The following is a 16090-nucleotide window of genomic DNA, read 5'->3' on the forward strand; positions in this document are numbered from 1 at the left end:
CTTTAAAAAAAAAAAAAAAAAGCCCCCACTCACTGGCTGCTGCTAGGTGGGGGGGCAATCCTCACTGCCCCACGCTGCGTGGGGGTCTTTGCCATGAGCCCCCAGAAGTCCTGATGGCCGCTGCAGCAGCCAGTGAGTTCAGGGTTTGTTTTTCTTTTAAAGAACCAGGAGCTGGGGCTAAGTGGGGCAGCTATTGACGGGGCTGGGAGAGTGTGCGGGGGGTTGGGGGCTCATAGCAGAGCCCCCATGCAGCATGGGGCAGTGGGGGGCAGCAGGATTCACTCCCTTGCCTGGCAGCAGCTGGTGAGTGTGGGGCTTTTTTAAATTCGGATAGCTGGGAGTTGGGGCTGGGCGGGGCAGCCATGGGGGGTGTGGGCTGGGAGAGCGGGCAGGGGTCAGGGAGCACTCAGGGGGGCTAGGGGAGCAGGCACGGGATGGGGCCTGGCAGGGGTCCCTTCATGGTTCTCTCCCCCCTCCTTCAGCACTCCCTCCACTGCTTCTTACTTACCAGTGCAGAGTCCGGATCCAGTTCCCTGCAGCTACAAGTGGGGACTGCCCAAATCACCAAAGCTCTCCAACTCTTTTCTGAATCGATTTGGAGAGCTTTGAATCAATTCAAACCTTTTCATTGGTCTCCTGATTCAATTTGGATTCAGAGATTCAGCCACCGAATCGGGCTGAATCTCCTCTTAATCAAATCAGCACCCAAAGCTTTACACAGCCCTATTATATTCCTGTGTGCAGAATGAATGAGTTGGAGGATTGGTCATAGGTAGGGGTCTACCCAACTTAGAGGCAGCTATCCAATTTCAGAACTAGATAGCTGGACCAGCTGCCATTTTCAAGGATTTATAGCCAGGGCCCCCCCACATCTCTGATTGCCTGAGAGGCCCCCAGTGGCCCCACCCCTCACAGCTGATTGTTTGAGAGTTCTGTCCATCATGTGGCCCTGCCCCTTGCTGCAAAACCGGAAGTGTTGGCAGCTTCTCTGCATCGCTGCTGCGTACCCCCTGGGGTCTTCCAAGGTGCCGCTGGGGGTATGCATACCCCTAGTTGACAACCCCTGAATTAAGCAATTAGCTGCTCCTTCACAGATGCTCCCTCCCTCCCTGTGCAAGACTTCACGTGGGCTCTGCAGTCTGACTGGGGTTGCAATACTTATATCCTTCCTCCATGGAGACCCATGCAGTCAAGGTGCACTGAGACAGGCAGATGGGATGGGGCAGCAGTCAGGTGGGGAGCAGCATCCAGGAGTGGGATGGGTGGTCATGGCCAGGATCAGGGCTGGGATCAGAATTGTGGGGCAGTGACAGCACAGGGCCAGGACCCAGGCCTGGCGCAGAGTCACAATACACTGCCTGCACATCTCTGTGACAGGCAGTGGATCTACAGGTAGGAGCGTGTGGAGATTGATTGGATCGCAGCTCTGCCCTGGGCTCTGGCCCTGCACTGTCACTGCCTCCCAGCCCTGGCCCTGCCTATCCATCGTGTTCCCAGGCACCGTTCTCTCCTGCCTGCAGCCCCATCCCATCTGCCTGGCCGAGCGTGCCCTGCCTGCATGGGTCTTGCAGGGCCTCTGGCAGCATTCTGTAGACCACGGGATCACCAGGTTTTGATAGCATGGGGCCAGGCCCTGGGCAGAGCCACTCAGGGAGGTCTGGTGAGCTGTTGAGGGGGTGCTGTCTCAGCCTGCAATAGCTCAGCAAAACTCCCTAAGTGGCCATCTGGCCCAAATAATTGCCCACTCCTGGAGTGACAGTTGGATCAGTAACAATAGTAAGTAATGCTTTTGTATGTTTTAAAAAGCTGCATTGGTTTAACTGAATCACTTTAAAATATGTCTAGTTAAATCAGTGCAGACCCATTATGTAGATGTAGGTAAACCTGTTTAATTGGCTCATAGATTTCACAGACATTAGGGCTGGAAGGGACCTCGCAAGATCATTGGGTCCAGCCCCCTGCACAAGGGGCAGGAAGTCAGCTAGGGTCAAAGGATCCCAGCAAGATAAGCATCCAACTGTTTCTTGAAAGTGTCCAGAGTAGTTGGTTGTACTACATCTAGGGGGAGTCTATTCTAGGCCCTGGGGACTCTGACAGTAAAGAAATTTTTCCTTATGTCCAGCCTAAAACAGTCTTCCAGGAGTTTGTTCTCTTCATTGGACCTTGTCTTCTCATGGGGTGCCCTTGTGAACAGTTGTTCTCCCAGTTCCTGGCTCATTTGCAGTTGTAAAGCTAATGCTAATTAACATGTCTACATTCAAATTTGCACAGATCTAATTAGCTATTTTTAAAGATATTTAGGCTTTTAGCCAGACGCAACTTTTTTATTATTAGACAAAGTCTAGAAATTGGAGTATTTAGGATAACGTGTTCCCATTTCAATTCAGCTAATCAAATCTCCAATTCAGAATAGGCCGGGCATTAAAAATTTTGAACTCATTTTTTTAATTAAGACCTCAGGAGATTGTTTTCATGGAATTTATTCTTTCATTTTAATAAAAATGCTTTCCATTTGGAAGCCTATTGTACCCACAGATTTTGTACTGGCAGAAATGTTTGGCTTATCATTTCATTTGTTTCCTGAAATAGTTATACCAGTACAGCCTGTTATGCAGATGCACTTGCCAATATTAAAATGCCTCGGGTTTCCTTGTACTACAGAGGATTGACGCCTACAGAGCTGTGCTGGTAGACCTGTGCCAGAAATCTTCCTAGTGGAGACACCATCTACACTTGTTTGAACAAAATAAGGACAATTATTATGCCTAGATTGGGCCTTATATAAGGATCATTCTTTCCTCCAAGGCTCAATGTGCTCCAGAAAGCCTTGCCAGCGTGGCTCTGGTTAAGAGAAAAAAGATCATGTGGCTCTTTGGCAAAGCCCCTAGCATAGGTTCACTTAGGCTAGCAAAAAAGTCTTTAAGTGGTGTTAGCATGTGTCACTGCAGGAGTGGAATTGAAAGTCTACTGTCAGAAAGTTATTTGACCAGCATAAGGTGCCTCTGCTAGAAGGAATGTAGGTTGCAGGTACACAGGCCCTTCTAAAGTATCCAAGCCTTAAATGTAGGTTAACAAGCTATGCTGTTGTAAGTGCCTTTAGGCCATTACCCCAGAGACCATTACCCATATGGTATAAACACATGGGAGGAAACCCTTCCAACTAACGTTAGTTGGATCAAACCAGAAACCCTTACAGATGTGGAAATGTGAGCAAGTTACCATGAGATGAAGGAGGGTGGGCCTTTACTACACATCAGCTGCTCTGTGATAACTGTCCAGATGCATGCTCTTACACTGCTGTAAGTGAAGGAATAATGTAAAAGAGCTATGCTGCCACAGCATAGTTTCCACTTACTATGGGGCAAGGATATACCCATAGGCAGGTACCGTGGAGGGGCTAACATATGATGCCCCCTCACTCCTTTACCCCGTGGTAACTTTTGTGTCTGTGTCCTCGAATAGATGTGAACTACCACAGTCATGAATTGTTGCACTAACAAGTTATTGTTTCAGTCGGGCTCGGGTTCTACATAATAACTGGGGATGAATGCCCTGCCACATTTAACTCAACAGGGATGAATAGCGTTGATGCCTCATGTTGACTTTCTATAAATCTCAGTATTAACTGTTTCACAGTTGATTGCATCAGTCTGTATATGTAGGGGATGAAAACCATTTTGAGGTGGAATAAAAAAAATCATAGGAAAATTTTGATTAAAAGGGTGAAATAAAAGTTAATTGTATATAAGGCTACTAAATGTAATAACTCATCAGCTCATTAGCGTGGAATGAAACTGCTTTCTTTGCAAAAAATATGCTTCAGATTTTTTTTTTTTATTCTCTTAAGCTCTGTTAAGAAAAATTGTGAGAGAATTTTCAGTGGCCTGGGTAATGACACTTCAAATAACTATTTGTGTCCTGTGTGAATGGGATCAGTGCCTTTGGGCTACCTCATAGTGAATAGCTAATGATTACATTTTGTACTTCTCCACCCCGCCCCCCAGAAGACTGCAGTAAGAGGCCAGGGTGTGAATAGGCTTTTTTGTGTGCAGTAACTTTCTACAGCCATTTCTGAGTTTCATTACCCCTGCTCTCCCTCTGGGACAGGGCAGGCACGACACATGCCAAGTTTCAGATAACATTGTCTCTTTACATTCACTGTTCCTTTTAGCTGCAGAAGAGGTCTGGTTGTCTGCACACCAGATACTTTTCTTTGGGAGAGGGAGAAATTCTATTTTTACTTCTTATGTACTTTTGTGCAGGGAGGTTTTGGCAGCCACGTTGCCAGCAGATCTCTTCTCAGAATTATTGATGATGATCGGGCTTTTCAAGAGAACAAGAGAAAAGAGTTACATTTCTGCAAACTGTAGCAAGGGGTTAATAACTCTCAAATTTTGTGCCTTATATTGGCAGATACTGCAAAGAGTCTGCAGAACTTGCAGTGTTAAGCTTTGAGTTTTATGGAGGCTGTAAAGATCTTTCAAACTGAAGCTGGTCCCATCTGTCCTAAAGAAGGAGTACTTAGAAACCAAGCTTCACTCAAATAGTGGCTGGATCAAGTAAAAGATCCTTTAGTTCTTCAATACAGATTTGCAGGAAAACCAGGCACTAACCACATTACCAAACCATACTGCAAGCAAGGGTCTTAGCAAGGTCAAGGTGCACTTTGAGAACTTGTTTAGAAGTTTCTTTCTTTTTATACAGCAGCCTCTAAGCCTGTATAAACAAAGGTCACAGACAGCTTGGAATGCAGTTGGCTCTTTCAGACTGGCAGTCACTTGGGGTTGCCCAGCTCAGTTCCTTCCATACAGAGATTTCTACCTCGAGTCATGGCCTGTCCAAGGAGCTCAGTGGGAGTCCATGGCTGCTAATTGTATTGAGCTAGGAATATAGCGTGGATCTAGGCACTCTGTTCTGCTACCCCAGGGTGTCAAACATATAGCCTGCGGGCTAGATATGACCCACACAGTGCCTCCTTCTGGCCTGTTGGGCAAGCCAAGGAATTTCGGAGCATGGCTAGCAAGGGGCAGAGCATGCAACAGAAACCACGGCCCCATTAGACATGGTACCAACACAGCCCTTCTCACCTTGCAGGTGCTTGCTCTGCTGTCACCACCAGCTGCCCGGCCTTGGCCACAGCAAGCAGCTACTTGGCTGCAGTTGTTTGCCTGACAACCTCCACTGCTGACTCCACTGCAATTGCTGCCCCTGCTACCACTTCCACTGTGGATCTGGTCCACAGGGAGCCCTGTAGTCCTGCTCTGGCCTGGGGCACCAGGTGAGTTTGACACCCCTGTGCAAACCCAGCCACTGTGCAACTCAGGCAGTGTTTTGCGGTGCAGTGTGTCAGGAATTGGGATGCTCTGATTCAAGCTGTTTGAGCATCATTGATAATTTGTGGAAAATGGAATAAAGGGCTAGGCTGTACTAATGAAATTTAACTCAGATGTACTGACTGGTGCTCAGCGTACACAGTAAGCACAGAATGTTTCTGTCGGTCAAAATCGTCCTTGCTCTTACAAGTAGAGCCAGGTGAAAATATTTGTTGAGAAGCAGCAGGTTCACACACAAATAAAAGAGTTTTGGGGTAACTTCAACTCCTCACTAATTCACATCAAATCAGCACATAGTTTTTGCCAAAAAAATAATGGGGCCAGTTGTTGAAACTTTGAAAAGTGTGAAGGTTACTTTCAGAAATGCCAATATGCTTCATTTCAAAATTTTCAAAACAGGTTTTGGGGGGTGGTTCATTTTTTTTGCTCCATTGACTACATTTAAAAGTCTCCTTTAGTGTTAAGCAAAAAAGGTTAATCAAAACAGTTAAAATAATCCAAAATTGAAAAAGCCAGTTAATTTTCCAGTCATATAAATTGTTTCGGGTGGACAGGGTGATTTTGTTTTTTGACAAAAAAAAAAAGAAAGAAATACAAAGCTAAAGACAAGGATTTTTGTGGGTGATATGTTTGTAATGGATCAGTTGCATGTTTGGAAGAGATTTAGATACAAAACACCCTTCCTCAGGTCTGAGAAAAGGTTTAATTTTGACCTGAACCATTTTTTTTTCAATTTTTCAAATTGGACATTAGATAGAATAATTAATCATCATTCACTATTCATCCCATTCTAGATAATTGTAACAACAGAAAGTAAGCACAGCTCTAAGAGAGCTATGAGTTTTAAAAAGGAATATTCTCCCATGTGTGGGGGGACTAGTGTCCTGAAAACAATCGTTCTCTGTAGCTTACAAACACATGCTGATCAACTAGCTACAGTTATCATTTCAGAAAGGATAATCCCAGGGTATGTTGTGATGGCAGGAATGCGTCAAGAGGCCCTTCAAGCTTTTAATCAGTTTTAAACTATTTTAAATGTTTGCATTCTGCAGTAGAAAGCCAGTTAGTACCTAAAATACCCTCCTCTAGCCCAGAATCAGCATAAGGCTGTTATCACTACTGAATTTTAATATGAAATGTTATTTGATATACCTCCAGCTGCAGGCTCATCAAATTAACAAAGTTTGATGTGGTTGAGCAGGAAACATGGCAGATAATACTGGACTCATCTAAACATGCTTTTTAATATGCATTAGCCTACTTTAATGCACATTAAAGTGTCACAAAAACCCCATATGTTTTTGCTAAAGCACATTAAAATAAGCTAATGTGCCTTTTCCTGGTACCTCACAATGGAGGTACTAAATTTAATGCACATTAGCAAAAGTGCATTAATTAATGTGTAGATGTACCCAGTGACTTCATTATCCAAGAAATTAACAAAGATCCCTGGGCAGAGGCAGTGAGAGCTCTGTGCACTGCAACTTTTTACTTCTGAGATCTAATTGCCACTGCAGGTTTTTTTTGTTTGTTTGTTTTTTACCAGCAATGGCATTTGTGTTGAAACATACTGGGGACCTTCCACTGTCTTTGGTATTAGACAAAGTCACTGCAACATGATTCCAGTAGCAGTACACACTTGTTCTGAGCCAAAAGGCCGAAAAGCGATACAGTTGGTGCAAGACCCGTCCATTGACTATGAAGTCGTGACTGAACCATGTTTTTAGTTTGTGCTGTCCATTGTGCAGACTGACTATTATATCCTAGAGTGTGGGAATGTTTAAGAAAGATGCAAGCTACGTTCTTGCCATGGGTGAGTGGTATACTTAGTACCACTTCTCTATAAACTTGTGAGAGATTATTTTGCCTAGACTGCCTGCATTCAGCTGTATTTGGTCTCCCCTCTTATCCATAAAGACGGTCTTGGTTTCATTGTTTTTGTGAAAACTTCCAGCATGAGTAATGGCTGTACAATTTGCTTTGCAGGTTTTAAATCTTCTGACAGAGAAAGAAGTAAATCTTGTTTTGCCAACACAGGCCATTGTTCCAAGGACCTTTGTGCTTAAGCCTGGAATGGTTTTGTTTTTAGGTGCTTTGGGGCGCATAGATTACCTACAGGTAAGGAAAAAATGGGTTCTTTATGTTCTGTTAATAAGGTCCTGTGTATACTTTGTTAATATATATAAAATAGCCTCATCAATAGGCTATTTTTATAAGGCCTTCTGTGTTTCTTTGGTAATTTCTGCTCTTGGCTTTAAAAAAAAAAAAATTAAATTTCTCTCAGGATCCATTGTCCTGTTTTAAGTACCTTTGAAGGATATGAGATGATATATGCTAACACTTCCTCCAGAGGGCTTCATTAACACTGTGTGTATCTGTAAGTTAATTGCCAGGCATTCAAGTTAACAGTAAGTTATTCTAGGGAAGGGGTGGGCAATTTTTTCTGCTGGCAGGCTGCTTAAGTTTTGGTGAGCTGTCAAGGGTCACGCACACACAGTCTTTCAGAAGGTATCATTTTGAAAATTTTAGGTAAAAAAATAAATCACATACTTAAAAAATCAAACCTACAATAACATTTTAATTTTTTTTTTAATTCTGTCCTGATTTATGTGTTTTTGAGTAGCATATAAGCGATTGCATAATAGCTCAAAATAAAGTCTTACTCCTGTATATTGTGTGGAGGGGTAAGGTATGTATGGGGGGGCCTGCCCATGCACTAGGTCCCAGGAGCCAGCCGGGGATGGTGGGAAAGAGGTGGAGGGGAGGGGGAAGCGTGGGGTTGCGTGTAATAGAACTTGCTTAGACAGTGCAATTTGCTTCTTCTCCACACCCCCCTGCAACCCTGTCCCGTGCAGCCCATGGCTGCCCATGTGGTGTTCCACACGGAGCCAAGCCCCACCTGCTCTTGTCTGGGGCAGCCCGTGCTGTCCTCCTGCCGATGGACCCAGCACTGACCAGTGTGCACAGCTTCCCAGCGGGGCTGCTCCTGGTGCAGCTGCAGCCACCTGGGTACTGCTCAGCTCCTCTACATCCAGCAGCTCCTCCCCTTCCTCCTGCTCTTGCTGTGCCACTCGGGGTGGGAGGGAAGCTGCATCTGGGCAGCTCCTGCCCCAGCGCATGTGGTTTCAGCTCCCGGCTGTGTTCCATCCACTCTGGAACTGGAGCCCCGTGCTCTAGGGTGGGAGCTGTGCAGTTGCAGCTTCCCTCCATGCCTGGCTGGGCATGTGGTGGATGGCATGCGTCCCCATGGCTGCCACCGCCATTTCCCCACATTACCTGCTGCCCAGACCAGAGCAGCAGGAGGAAGGGGAGGCGGAGGAGCAGCTGGAGGCAGGGGCAGCTGAGTACCCAGGCAGCTGCAGCTGCACCAGGAGCAGCCCTGTGGGGAAGCTGTGTGTACTGGCTGGGGCCAGAGCTGTCGGCGGGCACAGTGCAGGCTGCCCCAGGTAGAAGCAGGCAGGGTTCAGCCCCATGTGGAGTGCCACCGGGGCAGCTGCAGGTCAGATACAATCAACTGGCAAGCCAAATCTGGCCCACAGGCCATATTTTGCCTGCCCCTGTTCTAGGGGTAGCCTGTCAGATTGCATGCTTTTGCTTGCCACCTATTGGCAGAGGAGCAGTCATGTAGCTTGGAAGGGCTATGTGTGTAGGTGGCTGTCACTCCTTTTCTGATCCAAGTCAAAATCCTGGACAATCAGAATCACCTCAAATGAGACATCTATTTGCAGTCCATAAGATTACTAGCTCACTAGTGAAACATTTTAAAGAAAAGTGCCTTGGAGGAAAAAATGCACAGTAACCCAGAGCTAGGAATGTTGTAGCCCAATATAGTACCTTTAATCAGTTTCATTCAGAGTAATCTCGAGTAAAACATCTTATGCAGAAGTGTGATTATTATAGGTGGCTTCACTTAGTTCTTCCTGGAGTATGGTTTTGCAGTGGCATTAAATATTTATGCTAATTTGCATCCTTTTGCAAAAAAAGGACCTAAGTATCATAGAAATAGTAAACAGAAATAAATTTGGTTTAGAATTTCCTCAGATAAAGAAATAACTACTGGTTGGTGGCAACACAGGATGGGGGTGGTGGTGCATGTTGCAGGAATACATTCTCCCCAAGTGTCTTAATGGACTTTTTTATTTATTCAGCTTTGTAAAAAAAAAATTGTCAGTGTTCTTATGGCATTGCACACCTAGTCCAGAAATTAAACATAACCATAAAAAGGATTTCCCATAATAAATACTATATTTACGTGCATTTTACCTGCACCTTTTGCCAAAAATTAGCCACCCAAAATTCGCTTGTGTGGTTTAAGTGAGGGAGCTGATTTCTGTGCTGGAATGGAGGCCTGAGGACTTGCTAATGGCTGCTGCAGGCTGTGCTTCCTGCCCTTTTCTTCCCAGCTACATGGAGGAGGGGCAGTCTGCTGCTCTATTCTCACTCTTCTTGCAAACATTGCAGATCAAGCTTTAACCCCATCACAGTCACTTCTGGTTTTGGAGTAATTGGGATCACACCTACACAGTTAAACCAAGTGTGAACTAGGGGGCCAGGAAGGAATTTTTCCCTGGGTCAGTGTGGCATGGACCAGTTTTTTTGCCACTGTCTGAGGCATGGAGTAGGATTCTTCTCCTAAGATCATCTGAATATACCTTCACCTAACTCACTTCCTGCCACTGCTGCAGTTGGCAAGGCTTGGTGATGCCCTTGACTCTCCTGCCCTTTGCTAGTGGCACACTGTAGGGTTTTTTTAGAGGGCGCTTTGTGGCTGTGGTGTGCAAGAAGTGTTGAAATAAACCTTTTCGTTGAACCTTTTGGACAAATGGTTGCCTGCAAATGTGGGGAACTGGTCTCTAGCCCAGAAGCCTCCGTTCAGCCCTGTGTACCTCCAGGTGTGGGAGATTTCTGTGGGATCTGGAGAGTGGTCTGAGAAAGAGGTATGGGTGAGGCAAGCCATTAAATAAGAGTGCTGACTGCAGGAGCTCCAGGCAGAGGGCTCTGTTTAGCACTGGAGGCTCAGCTCCACTCTTTGCAAGGAAGATGTGGTATGTTATAATAGTGTTACTGATGCATTTTAAAAGTGATGGCCCTGCCTGTGTACATAGAGAGAAAAACCCATGTTAGCATGGCAGGGTTTCAGCACAGTGAAGGGAAAAAGTGGGTGTGGGAGAAGGGGTAAATATCCTGGAACTATCTTTGCAGTATTCATTATAGTCAACAAGAGCCCCTCTATTACATTTTAGGGAGAACAATCTTCCTGGTTTTCTGTTATGGCTTCTCGCCTGCTGCCAGTTCATGTTACTTTCCTGGAGAAAGCAGATGCCTTCTATCAGAAGCATGCCGGTAACGATTTATTGAAGGTAAGAGGACATCTGTGTTGTGTCCAAGTATGCAGAGGGAGGTTTCCTCATGTGGTCTGTTCTGTAGTTTGACAGGCACCATTATGGGCTTCCTAGGCCTGGCACAACAGAGGTTTTGCCATGCCTTCAACCCACATGGTCTATACATAGTCTGTTCAGTGTTTCTTCCTATTTAACATTCTTCTGCTTCTGAGGGGGAATGAACTAGCACTTGCCTTATTTCTACTCCGACTTGGGGAGACAGGAGTGAAAACAAGAATCTTATGATTGGTCACAACATGGTATTTTTCCCCTTTTAAAATTAAAATAATTCAGAACCTGGGGCTACTTGTGTTTATAGTCCCAGGCATGGCACAAGGGGTTGGGATACCTGGGGAACTTGGAGTCAGTTCCCTGCTCTGCTGTCCCATGGGGGCCCACTGAAATACATTAGCCACGTAGTCTTGGAACTAGGGATAGAACGAATTCTACCGCTGTCATTTAGAAGCTTGCAAATTGGGGAGCAGTGCCCCCCAAACAGGAAAGACATGGCAAATAGGATTTGGTCTACACTTGCCAAGGCATTGCATCACAGCTGAGAGAGAGAAACCCTTTCTCTGAAGCTCTGGTGAAGCACCTTGTGAAACACTGCATCCTGTGCTATGGAAATACATCCCAGAAAGGACTGATGAACTCAGACAGAACATCAGAGGGCAGAAGGAAGAACTGGGCACTCACAGCTGTCTGTGAAGCACAATGGAAGAGGAATTTGCAGGGTGCAGGAGGGAGAGGGCTATAAATAGGAGCAATGGGATGGAATTGAGAGACAGGAAAAACTGGGGATAATGGCAGTTCCATTGTTCAAGCGTTCCAGAACTAAACTTGGGAGAGATCAGAAAAGACTGTATAATGCAATCCCATGCTGGTGGGGAGGAGGACTGGATGACTGCATTGTTGTTTGTAGTTTTCTCTAAGATTTTTAATTAATGCTGGGTTCCTTACTCATAACAAGTTTTAGTTGCATGTCTTTTAGAGAGAGAAAATTAACCTTTGATGAATTGCCTTTCGCTTCAGATGTGGAGTTTAAAAGTTGGATTCAGAGTTTGTTTTAATCAGATACAGTCTGGTGTGTGGTGTGAATAGGATTTTTTTTAAAAGAATAATATCCTCATGGGTTAGGCTTTCTCTGGAAAAGTATGAAGTTTGTCTGTGTTAGTCTTACCATGCTAATTGACACAATCTAGGCATCTAGCAAAGACAAGGCAGTGTCTGCTTTAGTACAGACTTCTGCTCCTCACTTGAGTTTACTAGTTTCTAGAGCATACTACATTATAAAAGGTCCGCTTTCTTCCTCTGTGTACATGCATTGCTGTTTTTTAACTAATTTTATCAGTGTGTTGCCACTAACATTATAACAAATGCTCCAGAGAGTGAGTATTCAAGATCCCTTAATTACAACCATTTCTGCTTTCCTGAAAAATAGTTTGTGAATTGGAAGCAGGACTGTTAACTCATGCCAAACTCCTGAATTATCAGCTGGTTTCTGTAGAGAACACTTAGTTTTTGTTGCTGGCCTCTGAGCTCTTCCAGTTGTCGGTGTGCTACTGGTATTGACATATCTGACACAACGCACAATGCTTTTGCCTTGCCTTTATGAAAATATATGTCATTGTGGAGAATGACCACTAAACATAAACTTTAGTACTCTTATAGAAATCAGTAACTTAAAGTATCTTTCTTGAGCTAGGCCAGAACTGAATCTTAACATCCAAATAAAACAGTTGCTGTTATTACTGTAATAATGATTTCTCAGGGTATGTAGGTCACATGTGACTTTGATATCCCAGTGATATGTTTATTACTTTAACATCCATTTCTGGAGAACACAACCTTTAACTGTACAAGTGCCATTTTAACAAAAATGTTACTTGGGAGCCCTTATTTGTGTAACTTGTCCATTATGTAAGGAGATTGGAATGGGAAGGACTAACCTGCTGTATTTTGCCTTGTTTCTGCTCAGAGGTCCTTAAGGAGCCTCTCTCTTTCCATTTTTAAACCCCTTCTCCTTTGTTTGAATATTAGGTTCCTATGGGAGGTGAAGAACGCATGAAAGAATTCCCACCACTTGTTCCTCAGGACATTATGCTGGAAGGAATTGGTGCTGATGAGGCAGTGGCTGACATAAAGCTTTCCTCTGCTGGTAACTTTGCATTTCCTCCATAACATATACTTATACAAAGTAGCCACCTTAGCCATGCATATTTGCCTAGAATGAAGACTTCTTTCGGGCGTAACTTGGCAAGGGGTGCATCATATGACTTTGAACCTAAGAAAGGTCTTTAGACCAACTGTGCCAGGTGGGGCATTTCTCAAAGTACCTGCTGCCTTGTAGTTATAAACGAGGCATTTGGGGACAAAGATGTTCCAAGAGCCTTGAATTCAGTAGCTCCTATTATCCTTGGTTAGCTTTAATAGAACTGCTGGGTGCTTACCTCTCATGGGGGAAAAAACCCCATCCTTTGACTTGTTTCAGCAAGTAGATATTTTTAGTGGGGGTTGAGGATGGGGTGCTTGGGGATTTTTAAGTTTTGCTTTTAGTCAGTTATCCCTTTGTTTCTCAGAGATGGTAACTCACTGCTGTTGGTCTCTGTGTCTGTCTAGGTTGGGTTGCAGTAACAGCTCAGTTGGAAGACAAAGTGCACCTGCGAGCTTATGTGCCAGAAGGGATGGGGCTGACCGTGCGCAGGCCGCCTCTTCTGCCCTATATAGTTCACATCAAAGGAAAACGCATCAAGGGAAGTGTGGCCTATAGAACAAAAAAAATACCACCCTTAGTGGAAAACTTCAAGAGAACTAAGCAGTAGAAGAAAAGGACATCTGATCTCTAAGCACAGAAGACAGGAAGCCCTTGGATGTTTTTGTTGCTCATTCATGTACAGGAGCATTCATGTTGCTTATTCATGTGCACTATGTATAGACTTTTCAAAAAAAAAAGTCGGTTTTCAGACTGGCTCTTGAGGAACCTTTTCAAGACCTTTCACATAAGCTTGTAGTTTGCATAGGACTGTGTATAGTCCTACTCATAGTATTGCATGTTTTGCCATCTAAACTTCCCATTGAGATGTCCTGCCTTATTCGGACTGATTACAGTTCTGTTTTCCACAGACAGGCCTGTGCCACTTGACCTCCTGCTTGTTTCCCTAACTTGGGTGGAGGAAACCTGGTGTCAGGATGGCAAGAATGACTATAGTGGCAGCAGCAGCAGGGTGTTTGTGTCACTCTTTCCATTCTGTAGACAGAAATTTGACTGGGAGATGTGTGGCATGTTAAGGCTTGCAGCAAGAAATGAGTGACTAAGATAGATGCCTCATACCTGGAACCAGTAACTATAACTGAAAGAAAGACGTTGAGCCTTCAGCCAAGTTTCACTGAAAACTCTTTGGTTTTAGTGGATCAGTGAACCTTCAGGTGCCCTTGTAAGATGTTGTATTGAAATGGCATCATTCATTCACTGTAGGGTCCTCCCAGCTGTCAGATTACGTCCCATGTAGTGCTGCATAGCCAGCCCAAGGAAGGAAAAGAATGTGGCTCCTGTTTAAGAGAAGAAAGAGCCTGTGGAAAGCTGTAGTCTGGGATCCTGGAGGACAGAAGGTTCCATGGCACTTGAGACGTTAACTGGATGAAGAGGGCATTGTTGGGAAGGTGATGTGGATGCCTTGTGGAAGGAGAGGAAGTGCCTGATTTAGACATAACCTGTACCAGATTAATCAGTAAATCAGTCATCAGCAGTTTACAAAAACTGTAGGTGCTGAGTCATTCAGGATGTACATGAGGCCTCCAGTCAAGAGAAAGGAACATCAGAAGTCACCAGTTAGTGTGTGACTAAAGTACAAGATGGTAGCCTGGCAGTCTAGTACCCAGTGCCTCTGTGGCTACTTCAGCCTTGTGCCCCATTAGCACCAGCCATAGGTAAAAATGCAGTGAAACCACTATGGTGTTAAATAAGAAACAATAATGAAAACATGGTTGCCCTCAAACATAAAGAGTAGATGCTAACCTTTGTGATTATGAATACTTTGATTCCTTTCCTATGCTTGATTTGTGAAAGTGTGTTCGCATAATAAAAATCTGGTTTCTAGGACTTTATTAGTTTCCTTTTGAAAATTCTGGTAAGAGATCTTATCCATCTGTCAATTAATACAATTACAGTATAAGATATCCCACCTGATAAATATATAAATAAGCCATCAGGTTGTCAGGGTTTGGAAAAATGCATATGGAAAACTTTAAATGTCAGGTGCCCTTGTAAGATGCTGGCATCCACAGGCATCTTTCTTCTCTTAAATAGGAGCCACATTCTTTTCCTTTCTTGGGCTGACTATGCAGCACTACAGGGGACGTAATCTGACAGCTGGGGAGGACCCTGCAGTGAATGAATGACGCCATTTCAATACAGCATCTTACAAGGGCACCTGAAGGTTCACTGATTCAGTAAAACCAAAGAGTCTTCAATGAAACTTGGTTGAAGGCTCAAACGCTTGTAGTATGGGAAACAAGCAGGAGGAACTTACCCTCCTGCTAGCTGACACCAACCCAGACATAGTGGGGCTCACAGAAACGTGATGGGACCCAAAGCACGACTCGGTGGTGACTATCAAGGGCTATAGGCTATACAGGAGGGATAGGACAGGGAGGAAAGGCTTGTGTGTGGCGCTCTACGTCAAGGGGGAATACACATCCTCAACAAGTAGCACGAGGTCAGAGGAGGGGCACACTGAAGTGCTCTGAGTTAGAATACAAGGAAGTTGAGGGGAAAGGGACTTAATGGTGGGGGTCTACTACAAACCTCCCAACCAAGGCGAAGAGCTAGACTGGGAATTCTTAAGTCAGTTCATGGAGGTAGTTAAGTCAAAGGACGTGGTCATCATGGGTGACCTGAACTTTCCAGGTATCTGCTGGGAAGAGCAGTCAGCTAGGTCCGACCGCTCACGTAGGTTCCTGGCCAAGATACAGGACCTCCATCTAACCCAGGAGGTGCACAGCCGCACCAAGGGAGACACCTTGTTGGACCTGGTCCCGGCCACAGGCGACAATCTGGTGAGGTGTCTGCAGGTGCTCGACCCTGTGGGCGACAGTGACCATCGCCTGCTGGAATTCACCATCCAGTGCAAGGTGGCAAAGGCCTGCAGCAAGGCAGCAGCCCTGGACTTCAGGAGGGTGGACTTCATGAGCTAAGGAGAATAGACCTCCACTGAGGTCCTGGAGGGGAGTGGAGTCAGGTGTCCAAGAAGAGTGGTCGTTCCTTAAGGAGACGATCCTCCAAGCCTAAAGGGAGGTAATCCCAACACAGCAGGGGGCAGGAGGGTGCAAAAGCCCCCAGGTTCAGGTCCCGTAGCCTCTCATAGGGCCTGCCCTGCT

General features: G+C 45.1%; 1 protein-coding gene across 1 annotated transcript in view; it reads left to right on the forward strand.

Annotated features, from left to right (window-relative positions):
• NOA1 (nitric oxide associated 1) overlaps positions 1-14813 on the forward strand; it is a 22003-nt gene extending 7190 nt beyond the window's left edge. Inside the window, exons 4-7 of the mRNA XM_019522294.1 lie at positions 7320-7451; positions 10577-10693; positions 12755-12872; positions 13334-14813. Of these exons, the coding sequence (XP_019377839.1) occupies positions 7320-7451; positions 10577-10693; positions 12755-12872; positions 13334-13536 (570 nt within the window). The 3' untranslated portion in view covers positions 13537-14813. The remainder of the gene's footprint in view (positions 1-7319; positions 7452-10576; positions 10694-12754; positions 12873-13333) is intronic.
• Positions 14814-16090: the final 1277 nt, after the last annotated feature.

The sequence above is a fragment of the Gavialis gangeticus genome, unplaced genomic scaffold (genome assembly GCF_001723915.1).
Source record: "Gavialis gangeticus isolate Ggan-Ray unplaced genomic scaffold, GavGan_comp1, whole genome shotgun sequence".
In the NCBI taxonomy this organism is placed as follows: Eukaryota; Metazoa; Chordata; order Crocodylia; family Gavialidae; genus Gavialis; species Gavialis gangeticus.